Below are 12599 nucleotides of genomic sequence, written 5' to 3'. Positions count from 1 at the left end.
GCCAGACATGCTTCATCAGTACATCAACACTTCCAAGCACGCCAGTGACGCGGCTCTCTCTGCCAGGTGAAAATGACAATAGCACCATATCTCTAGCTTTCATACAAAGCGCAAGCCCAATTAGCGCCATATCAACCGGTACCTGCGACATCTCACCTAGCACTCAATACCGTTCTCCGATAGCGTGTCTGGCGTCCTCGTGGCGGCAGCGAACGGATGCTAAGTGACAGTGTAAATTTGGAGCTAATTAAAAAGCCCTTTGTAGGTGAGGACTGTGTAATGCGTTTTTAATTATGCCCAGGCTCCTGCCTCTTCCACTGAAGAGTCCCTGTTACCACAGGGATGTGGCATATCTCACGGTCACAACAGCTCCGGCTCAGATTTGAATACAGCATAGGGAGGAATTAGCCGCGACCGTGGAGCTCGGCCATATTGCTTCCCGTGTTACTGATTCAATCCTTTCAACTGATTCACAATCTTTCCTCATTGACTGAAAGGTGAGAGTGGTGACGTCTTAAACTGAAGTCATTTTAAGATCTCATTCTTGTAAAGTGTGGAGAGACTGTAACTATGTGACTTTCCTACGTAGCCTTCTGGATGTACTGAAAAGGTATTGACGTCTTCAATACCTGCACCTCACTGTGTCACAATGCCACTGTCAATGAGAATAGACGCCATGGTGAAGCGAAGGCCTTCAATGGAGCCCAGCGACTTTTCTAAAAGGACTACAGGAATCCTATTGATCTGTTCAATTCCACACTGTGTCTTTTGAATGGCCCCAACTCCTACACACACCTACTAAAAGAACATGAACAACATTTTGGAGGCCCTGAGAAGAAGGGAGAGAAGCCAGCTAGAGCAAGGTGTTTGTGGCCTGTTTCATAAAGTGGTCTCAGGACCTGGGGAGAAGGGAGAGAAGCCAGCTAGAGCAAGGTGTTTGTGGCCTGTTTCATAAAGCGGTCTCAGGACCTGGGGAGAAGGGAGAGAAGCCAGCTAGAGCAAGGTGTTTGTGGCCTGTTTTATAAAGCGGTCTCAGGACCTGGGGAGAAGACAAAATACTCCTTTATGAGTTACTGTTATGATGTTCTGTCTGTTTTTCCATGAAGAGGTCGGAGGTCCTGACTGCAGCTACTGTTCGTTCCCCTCTTATACAATCTGTGGTTGGGTCTGGACTGCTGTGTGGACTCCCGTCCTATAGGCTGCAGTCGACTGCACCACCAGCCAACCAACCAGCCATTCACCTCTGGCAACGTCTCAGCGAATAGCACTCACACTCTGAACAAGAGGCTGTTGTCACACTGGGACCAAAATAATATTCACTTACTGCAGTGTATGTTGTTATTTCACAAGTGTTCATTCAAAACTTTCTGCTGGGGCAGTTCCACTAATCTTATCAACATATATGAATGGGTTCAATCATGCCTTTGGCCACATCAACAGTCTATCCATTGTCAATCCAGGCGATGTGAAGATCATTGGAATTGTGCTCTGAACAAGCCACATCTTTCCCTCAGTTAGCAGTGTGATGTCATCCAGTCCAACAAACAGCTCTGTTACACAGCAGATGGCACAGGGTGCTGTAAGCAGCCAATCAGATGGCACAGGGTGCTGTAGGCAGCCAATCAGGTGGCACAGGGTGCTGTTGGCAGCCATTCCATGCAGGGCAAAGTGGTGGGGAGGGAGAGGTAGTGAAAAAGAGAGCAGGAAGGGTGCACGCTGCGGTGGAAATCCCACCTAGTCAGGAGTTTAAATCAAATCGATGGCCCGCAGACAGTAGGTTCTGCAGTGTGCATTTCTGCGATCTCTGCCTCCCCTCTGTTTCCTGGTACCGCCAAGGGCTATTTTCTCTACTATCACTCTCTCCCTACTGTACCGCTCTCTCCCTACTGTACCACACACACACACACACACACACACACACTCTCTCTCACCAGTGCTCTCCTTCATAACCTATTGATTTCTTCCTCTACATCACAAGTTAAATCAACACTGTTGTCGGAGGCCTGCTACCCTCCTGGAATATTGAGCAGTTCAAAGGACAAGCTCTTTAAGATGGAGGTCACTGGGTTTGTTGGAAGATGAGATACTGCTTTAGGTTGGGAAAAGGGGTGATTTTGGATCCACATGTAACCAAATCTCCCAGGCCTGAGGGAATTCATTGATGCTTCCACCTAGTATTGGGATCTTCATACCATTCAGTTGTCGGAGAGCCAATGAGAACCTCATCTCTGTTACCACCTTAGTGTGAATGTCTTGGTGCTGGGTCATCAACAGTATTATAGTGGGAGGGTCACCGTTCATGCTCTTGAATCACACATTTTAGCTGAACACAAGAACTCAAGTAATCATGCATCTACAGTGCCTTCAGAATGTATTCACACACAATTCTCCATAATGTGAATGTGGAATTTTGTTTGTTTTATATTTTTTTCCAAAGCTGAAATGTCTCCAGTCAAAAAGTATTCAACCACTTTATGGCAAACCTAAAAACGTTCAGGAATAAAACTGTGCTGAACAAATCAGATAACATATTGCATGGACTCATTCAGTGTTGAATAAGTGGTTAACATGATTTTTTAATGACTCTCCCTTCTCTGTACCCCACACATACAACTATCTGTTAGGTCCCCTGAGTAGTGAATTTCAAGCACATATTCAACCACAAAGTCTAGGGACGTTTTTCAACGCCTCGCAAAGAAGGGCACCAATTGGTAGATGTGTTTTAGGTTATCGTCCTGCTGAAAGGTGAATTTGTCTGCTTTTTAACATTGATACAAGTTGCTTACCAAGACAACATTGAATGTTCATGAGTGGTCTAGTTACAGTTTTTACTTCAATCGGCTTTAAAATCTATGGCAAGACATGAAAATGGCTGCCTAGCAAAGATCAACAATCTACTTGACAGAGCTTGACATCTGTTTGAAATGAACAAAGGGCAAAGGTTGCCCCAATCCAGATGTGGAAAGCTCTTAGAGACTTACCCAAAAATACTCACAGCTTTCATCGCTGCCGAAGGTGATTCTACAAAGTATTGATTCTGGGGTGTGAATATTTATGTAAACTAGATATTTCTGTATTTCATTTTCAATAAATGTGCAAAAATGTCTAAACATGTTTTCACTTCGCCATTATGGGGTGTTGGGTATAGATGAGTATTTAATCCATGTTGAATTCAGGCTGTAAAACAATCAGATGTGGAATAAATCAAGGGGTGTGTCTGCTTTGTGTCGGCTCTGTATTATGGTGGTATGTAAAGGACTCTCATACAGAGCTGTTATATACTGTGGCATCTTGTGAATCACGTGAAACGAGGACGCCAGCTCGTGAACAATAATCATGCTGCTCAGCCGTTCCTCACTCAGCCGTTCCTCACTAACACTCTGAGGAAGTGTCGAATCTCTGCCGATTTACCTCCTGAAATCTACAAGTGAATTCTAATTTTCCCACCTCTCTGTTGTTTTGTCTGGCAGTGAGGGGAAGTTGGAGTTGGTGGGAGGAGGCAGTCTGTTGATCTACAACCTGACTGAGGAGGATGCAGGCGTCTACAGCTGTATGGCAGACATCACTAACAACACTATCGAGGCCAAGGCAGAGCTCACTGTACAAGGTACTGCACTGATGAAGTCAAACACATCACTTTTCATAGAGTACTAGCCTGGAATCACGTTTCATGGAGTACTAGCCTGGAATCACGTTTCATGGAGTACTAGCCTGGAATCACGTTTCATGGAGTACTAGCCTGGAATCACGTTTCATGGAGTACTAGCCTGGAAAAAGTCTTATCTGATAGTGTGTTTCACACACTTAAACGATCCGTCACATACCGTTATCAGTTAGCAAATGGTTTAGATCCAAATGAATCTTTTGAGTGTCAAATGTTAATAGCCACCTATGATATCTCTATAATTTAGCACCCGAACACCCAGAGTTAAACTTTCCCCAGGACACATACTATTGTAGCTCTTGATATGGTATCATCAATATACTGTAGATAGACACCAAACCATTACATGCATTATGTGTAGCATTCCATGTAGCATTGTATCAAAACCACCCATCAGAATAGCCTGTTTCAGTACAATGTAGATAGTAAGTAGCCTACAGAGGTAGTTGGCCCGTGGACTGTGAGTCAGAGTGAAATCAACCCCCCTGTTTATGTTCTTCTCTTGTTCTCTCTCTCTGTGTTGATGTGACTAGGAAGTGTTCATCTCATATTTATCGTTCCCAAAGTGTTATAGAAATATAATGGGTACACACTTATTCATTTCTTATCTTCCTCCACAACATCCTGTGTGGCTCAGTTGGTAGAGCATGTCGCTTGCCAGGGTTGTGGGTTGGATTACCACGGGGGACCAGTAGGTAACTCACTACTGGAAGGCACTCTGGATGAGAGCTCCTGCTAAAATGGCTCAATTGTGTTGACATGTTGTGCAGAAGCACCGGTAAAGTGTGACATTAATTGGTTCTCCTGACAATTGGACAAAATAAACGCTCAATTGGCTGCCTCAGGAAAAGGGCTTTTATTTTATTTTGAAGGACATGGATACAAATGTATAGGGCACAATTGATGGACATTTCTATAATAAAAAGTCTCTCTTTCGAAAGACCTAAAGCCTTTTCACCCAAATGAATGTGATGTAGACTTTGTGGCAAGTTTCTGTACAGATTTGTTTCTGAGAAATAAACCACATGATGTGATGTGACCCAATGGAGGACTTTGTCATGATTAGTGTGGTGGTTTTCGCTGCAGAATGATTGAGGGGCCCTACAGGCAGCTGTTGCTTGTCTGTTGAATTGAATTGAACAGTTTGAGGACTGCGGTTGGCTACTTTGCTTAAGGGGATTGTGCGGACACACACACACACACACATACACTCTGAATCAAAACAAGACAGGATGTATTCTCCACTCTCCACACCAACCCATAGTTTGGTTTGATTTCTAAGTTGTGAACCTAGAACTTTGAAAAAAGTTTTCAAGTGTTGTTGCTTTGCTGTTTACTCAAAATCTATTCTGAATCAGTGGAGTTGCTTGTCACTCATTTTTAAAGATGGCTAGAACTCCTGAAACAACAGTCCCATGGCTTTAGTTTGACATTGCAGACACTGTACAGTCTAGTCTGTCTCACCTAGTCTCACTAGGCCTCACTTCACTTCATTCCCATGGACCAATGGGGATAGGCACGCGGTCACACACGCACAGGTCACACACACACATAGTCACACACACACACACACATAGTCACACACACACACAGTCACACACATAGTCACACACACACACACACACACACACACACACAAGCGAGTGTGTGTAATGGCTCCAGGGGCCCTCTCTGCCAGGGTAGGGGGACCAGGCTGTGTGGCTGCGCTGCAATGTCTCCTCCTTTATTGGAGCTGGCAAGACAGTAAATGAGGCCAGAGGACACAGCAGGTTTTAATTACAGGGCCTGTGCCATTGTTGCACTGCGGAGGCCTGGGTTGAGGGTTCTTGGTTTTAAATGGTCCTTTCTCCAGGACTGAAATGTGTGTGTGTGTCTGTGAGTTCCTTAATGCATTTCTATATGTTAGGTAACATGTGTGTGAGAGATTCTGGGTGGTGGAAATGTGGTGCCTGCCGTTTTCTTTCCATGTGCTCTTCATAGGCAGGACAAGCCTGGGTCCAGTGAAAGTTGAATAGCCTGCCTGTACAGAGGGAATATTTATTTCTATATTTATATTTCAGCTAGGAGCTAGCTCAGTGGGGTGTGAAATGTTTCCTCTAATGTAGAATTGAGATGGGAAACTAGAAGATGAGACTTGATGTTTTGTCCACCCACAGTCCAGAATAGTGGCTGTAAATGGCCCTCTATAGCTGAGGCAGTGGGAGTCTGATAAGAATCTCTGGGTGTTTGAACTGTGACATATTGCCTTCCTGATCTCTCCCAGTCGGTCGCCCCAACGTCATCAACCTGCCATTTTCAGGAAGTAAAAGAAACGTTCCATGAGATATTTTGGGCACAGACACGTAATGGGGAAGGAAACATCCCTTTTCACTGCTTTATGGGATTTGGGGATTTGCCTATCTTTCTAGGATCGTGAACGAGAGTGTGGATGGAGGGGACCATGAGTGTCTGCCCGTGTAGATGCTCATACTGTGCCTGTGTGTGTGTTGTCATGTGAGATGGTCTGTTAGACAGAAAGCCGCTCTCCATGTTCCAGTCTGTTTGTTTTGTGTGTGACAGCGAGGCCCCACTAGGGCTCTGGCGTGAACTCAGCACTCGCCAGTGTGTGACGAGTGTTATTCACTCGCCAGTGTGTGACGAGTGTTATTCAGTTTGACCAGTTTGAATCGTGATTGGACGGTTGTCTCTGCTAACCAATGGCGAGCTTCTAAAAAGCTAGAATAGCTCTTATCTGGGTGACTAAGAAAGTAGAGCCACAGAGGCTTCCAAATTTCAAGTAGATTGAATGTCAAGAAAATAATTGGACCACATTTATCAGGAATTCTTCAAGTTGCACCTTTATGCAACGGAAAACGCTACATAGCTCCAAGACATCTCCTCTACTGTACCTCTGGCTCAGTTAGACAGTTTAAACATTACAGTTCTATTTCAATGCACTCTACTAAGTGGTCCCCCAGCGGATACATTTAATTGCTTGTTGCCATGTTAAAGATGTATATTAAAGTTGAACATGGACCATAATTGATTTAGCCATGGGAAGCCTGCATAGTTTGTTTCTTCCCTGTTTGCTCTCTTCACAGCAACCAAAGCTAATAACCCCTATTAACCCTGGTGGTTTAGCACAATTCATCACTTAGTTAACAAAAACTTATGTCTAGAAGTGACTGTATTAAGGGGATAGTTTCAGGATGTTGTTAACGAGTCAATGTATCCACAGAGTCAGATGAACTTGCGGATACCATGTTTATGTTTATGTTTCTGCGTGCAGTTGGGAGTTTGCTAGTGTTAGAGCAATTACTTTCCTGTAGACATCCAGTTCATGTGCTAACACTAGTTAGCATTGGCTCGAGAAACTACAGTTGAAGTCTACATACACTCGTTTTTCAACCACTCCACAAAATTCTTGTTAACAAACTATAGTTTTGGCAAGTCTGTTAGGACATCTACTTTGTGCATAACACAAGTAATTTTCCAACAATTGTTTACAGACCGATTATTTCACTTATAATTCACTGTATCACAGAAGTTTACATACACTAAGTTGACTGTGCCTTTAAACAGCTTAGAAAATTCCAGAAAATGATTTCATGGCTTTAGAAGCTTCTGATAGGCTAATTGACGTCATTTGAGTCAATTTGAGTTTGGATTTCCAAACACCTGAAGGTACCACATTTGTCTGTACAAACAATAGTACGAAAGTATGAACACCATGGTTCCACTCAGCCATCATACCGCTTAGGAAGGAGAAATGTTCTGTCTCCTAGACATGAATGTACTTTGGTGCGAAAAGTACAAATTATTCCCAGAACAACAGCAAAGGACCTTGTGAAGATGCTGGAGGAAAGGGGTGCAAAAATATCTACACTGCTCAAAAAAAGGGAACACTTAAACAACACAATGTAACTCCAAGTCAATCACACTTCTGTGGAATCAAACTGTCCACTTAGGAAGCAACACTGATTGACAATACATTTCACATGCTGTTGTGCAAATTGAATAGACAACAGGTGGAAATTTTAGGCATTTAGCAAGACACCCCCAATAAAGGAGTGGTTCTGCAGGTGGTGACCACAGACCACTTCTCAGTTCCTATGCTTCCTGGCTGATGTTTTCATCACTTTTGAATGCTGGTGGTGCTTTCACTCTAGTGGTAGCATGAGACAGAGTCTACAACCCACACAAGTGGCTCAGGTAGTGCAGCTCATCCAGGATGGAACATCAATGCGAGCTGTGGCAAGAAGGTTTGCTGTGTCTGTCAGCATAGTGTCCAGAGCATGGAGACACTACCAGGAGACAGGCCAGTACATCAGGAGACGTGGAGGAGGCCGTAGGAGGGCAACAACCCAGCAGCAGGACCGGTACCTCCGCCTTTGTGCAAGGAGGAGCACTGAAGGAGCCCTGCAAAATGACCTCCAGCAGGCCACAAATGTGCATGTGTCTGCTCAAACGGTCAGAAACAGACTCCATGAGGGTGGTATGAGGGCCCGACGTCCACAGGTGGGAGTTGTGCTTACAGCCCAACACCGTGCAGGACGTTTGGCATTTGCCAGAGAACACCAAGATTGGCAAATTTGCCACTGGCGCCCTGTGCTCTTCACAGATGAAAGCAGGTTCACACTGAGCACATGTGACAGACATGACAGAGTCTGGAGACGCCGTGGAGAACGTTCTGCTGCCTGCAACGTCCTCCAGCATGACCGGTTTGGCAGTGGGTCAGTCATGCTGTGGGGTGGCATTTCTTTGGGGGGCCGCACAACCCTCCATGTGCTCGCCAGAGGTAGCCTGACTGCCATTAGGTACCGAGATGAGATCCTCAGACCCCTTGTGAGACCATATGCTGGTGCGGTTGGCCCTGGGTTCCTCTGGGTTACTCCTAATGCAAGACCTCATGTGGCTGGAGTGTGTCAGCAGTTCCTGCAAGAGGAAGGCATTGATGCTATGGACTGGCCCGCCCGTTCCCCAGACCTGAATCCAATTGAGCACATCTGGGACATCAAGTCTCGCTCCATCCACCAACGCCACGTTGCACCACAGACTGTCCAGGAATTGGCGGATGCTTTAGTCCAGGTCTTGGAGGAGATCCCTCAGGAGACCATCCGCCACCTCATCAGGAGCAGGCCCAGGCGTTGTAGGGAGGTCATAAAGGCACGTGGAGGCCACACACGCTACTGAGCCTCATTTTGACTTGTTTTAAGGACATTACATCAAAGTTGGATCAGCCTGTAGTGTGGTTTTCCACTTTAATTTTGAGTGTGACTCCAAATCCAGACCTCCATGGGTTGATAAATTTGATTTCCATTGATCATTTTTGTGTGATTTTGTTGTCAGCACATTCAACTATGTAAAGAAAAAGGTATTTAATAAGAATATTTCATTCATTCAGATCTAGGATGTTATTTTAGTGTTCCCTTTATTTTTTTGAGCAGTGTATATCCACAGTAAAACGAGTCCTATATCGATATAACCTGAAAGGCCGCTCAGCAAGGAAGAAGCCACTGCTCCAAAACCGCTATAAAAAAGCCAGACTAGGGTTTGCAACTGCACATGAGGACAAAGATCGTACTTTTTGGAGAAATGTTCTCTGGTCTGATGAAACAAAAATAGAACCGTTTGGCCATAATGACCATCATTATGTTTGGAGGAAAAAGGTGGAGGCTTGCAAGCCGAAGAACACCATCCCAACCGTGATGCATGGGGAGGTGACAGCATCATGTTGTGGAGGTGCTTTGCTACAGGAGGGACCAGTGCCCTTCACAAAATAGATGTCATCATGAGGTGGGAAAAGTATCTGGATATATTGAAGCAACATCTCAAGACATCAATCAGGAAGTTAAAGCTTGGTTGCAAATGGGTCTTCCAAATGGACAATGACCCCAAGCATACTTCCAAAGTTGTGGCAAAATGGCTAAAGGACAACAAAGTCAAGGTATTGGAGTGGCCATCACAAAGCCCTGACCTCAATCATATAAAAAAAATTGTGGGCAAAACTGAAAACTTGTGTGAGCAAGGAGGCCTACAAACCTGACTCAGTTACACCAGCTCTGTCAGGAGGAATGGGCCAAAATTCACCCTACTTATTGTGGGAAGCTTGTGGAAGTCAACCCGAAACGTTTGACCCAAGTTAAACAATTTGAAGGCAATGCTACCAAATACAAATTGAATGTATTTCCCCACTGGGAATGTGATGAATGAAATAAATAATTATCTCTACTATTATTCTGACATTTCACATTCTTAAAATAAAGTGGTGATCCTAACTGACAGGGAATTTTTACTCGGATTAAATGTCATGAATTGTGAAAAACTGAGTTTAAATGTATTTGGCTAAGGTGTATGTAAACTTCTGACTTCAACTGTACCTCTAACTTCCTTCATACTGGACACCGATACATAAAGATAGCATCCAGGAGTTCTTCATCTGACTGGGAAAGTAGATAAAGGACCTTATTGCCAAAATCCTAAAGTATCTCTTTAAAAGAACAGCTCTTGGCCTACATGGTTGGAGGAGGGATAGTATTCCTGTATCTCCTTAAAAGAACAGCTCTTGGCCTACATGGTTGGAGGAGGGATAGTATTCCTGTATCTCCTTAAAAGAACAGCTCTTGGCCTACATGGTGGGAGGAGGGATAGTATTCCTGTATCTCCTTAAAAGAACAGCTCTTGGCCTACATGGTGGGAGGAGGGATAGTATTCCTGTATCTCTTTAAAAGAACAGAGCTAGGCCTACATGGTGGGAGGAGGGATAGTGTTCCTGTATCTCCTTAAAAGAACAGCTCTTGGCCTACATGGTTGGAGGAGGGATAGTATTCCTGTATCTCCTTAAAAGAACAGAGCTAGGCCTACATGGTTGGAGGAGGGATAGTATTCCTGTATCTCCTAAGAAACACAAAACGGATCAGTCTCAACGACTTATGTTTATAATGGCTTGTATGGAAGGCAGTACCACACTTGGAAGGAACTATAGGAAACATGTACATTGTGATAGCTAGCTGGTATTAAACAACATAAGTATGAAATGATTTTGACTAGAGCAGTGAGGTAGCAAGATCTGATGAATTGATGTGAAAAGTAAAGTCACATACTTTATAGCTCAAAGACAAAACATTGACTCAGACGCTAGACGTCAGGGTCATGGACTATATCAAGTTGTAATGGTGAATATATACACAGACATGGTGTAAATATTACAGCCCCCCAAACCCCCCAGAGTGCAGATATGGTTGAGTCAAGTTGACCAGGTACAGGGCCCCGATCCAATACCTAGATAAATAAGTCTGTCCCTGCTGTAACACAGTTTAATGGAAGGAGGGAAGGGTTCCATTACAGAGACACCAACCCCCCAGAGTGCAGATAGGGTTGAGTCAAGTTGACCAGGTACAGGGCCCCGTTCCAATACCTAGATAAATAAGTCTGTCCCTGCTGTAACACAGTTTAATGGAAGGAGGGAAGGGTTCCATTACAGAGACACCAACCCCCCAGAGTGCAGATAGGGTTGAGTCAAGTTGACCAGGTACAGGGCCCCGTTCCAATACCTAGATAAATAAGTCTGTCCCTGCTGTAACACAGTTTAATGGAAGGAAGGAAGGGTTCCATTACAGAGACACCAACCCCCCAGAGTGCAGATAGGGTTGAGTCAAGTTGACCAGGTACAGGGCCCCGTTCCAATACCTAGATAAATAAGTCTGTCCCTGCTGTAACACAGTTTAATGGAAGGAAGGAAGGGTTCCATTACAGAGACACCAACCCCCCAGAGTGCAGATATGGTTGAGTCAAGTTGACCAGGTACAGGGCCCCGTTCCAATACCTAGATAAATAAGTCTGTCCCTGCTGTAACACAGTTTAATGGAAGGAGGGAAGGGTTCCATTACAGAGACACCAACCCCCCAGAGTGCAGATATGGTTGAGTCAAGTTGACCAGGTACAGGGCCCCCCAATACCTAGATAAATAAGTCTGTCCCTGCTGTAACACAGTTTAATGGAAGGAGGGAAGGGTTCCATTACAGAGACACCAACCCCCCAGAGTGCAGATAGGGTTGAGTCAAGTTGACCAGGTACAGGGCCCCGTTCCAATACCTAGATAAATAAGTCTGTCCCTGCTGTAACACAGTTTAATGGAAGGAGGGAAGGGTTCCATTACAGAGACACCAACCCCCCAGAGTGCAGATAGGGTTGAGTCAAGTTGACCAGGTACAGGGCCCCGTTCCAATACCTAGATAAATAGGTCTGTCCCTGCTGTAACACAGTTTAATGGAAGGAGGGAAGGGTTCCATTACAGAGACACCAACCCCCCAGAGTGCAGATAGGGTTGAGTCAAGTTGACCAGGTACAGGGCCCCGTTCCAATACCTAGATAAATAAGTCTGTCCCTGCTGTAACACAGTTTAATGGAAGGAGGGAAGGGTTCCATTACAGAGACACCAACCGTTAGATGTCAGATCATTGATTACTTTGAGGAATAAAGGTTGGCAGGAAGGATGTTGTCAGAGTATTAGAACAGGGGCCTTGGCTTCTGTTTTGTAGGAGTCTGGTATTTTGACTTGGAACTGTTTGAAGGAAATACCAGCGAGAACTAACTACATTCAGAATCGTAGCCGTCCAATCTTTTGTCATTTCTACCAGCTTCTAGCTTTAGTTTGAGCCATGTTGCTCTTGGACCATCCTAAAAGGCGGTGGGTGTTTAGACGTCCCAGGACTGATCTCTCTGTGGTTATTACCCAGAATGCATTCCTTGCTGCTGCTGTATGTTGGTCCAGCCGCTGGGAAAACAATGATCAAGCATCTGACCACCGCCGCCTTATTCTTCCCTCACTGTTTGTTTTGGTCGGGATTTAGACTAAAGCCGTTATCGTGAAAAGAACAGGAGAGCTAATTATCTCAAGCCCATATGCTCCGTTCCCCCCTCCGGGTAGAGTACAACCCTCACTGGCCAGGCTGGA

At 44.8% G+C, this 12599-nt stretch overlaps 1 protein-coding gene across 1 annotated transcript in view; it reads left to right on the top strand.

The window, feature by feature from the left end:
- Nucleotides 1-12599, top strand: part of neo1a (neogenin 1a) — a 145800-nt gene that overhangs the window by 893 nt on the left and 132308 nt on the right. Inside the window, exon 2 of the mRNA XM_065011183.1 lies at nt 3471-3607. Within this exon, the coding sequence (XP_064867255.1) occupies nt 3471-3607 (137 nt within the window). The remainder of the gene's footprint in view (nt 1-3470; nt 3608-12599) is intronic.

Source organism: Oncorhynchus nerka, linkage group LG27 (genome assembly GCF_034236695.1).
Source record: "Oncorhynchus nerka isolate Pitt River linkage group LG27, Oner_Uvic_2.0, whole genome shotgun sequence".
NCBI lineage: Eukaryota > Metazoa > Chordata > Actinopteri > Salmoniformes > Salmonidae > Oncorhynchus > Oncorhynchus nerka.
The sequence above is the reverse complement of the archived record's forward strand: the minus strand, read 5'-3'. Positions and strand labels throughout refer to the sequence as shown.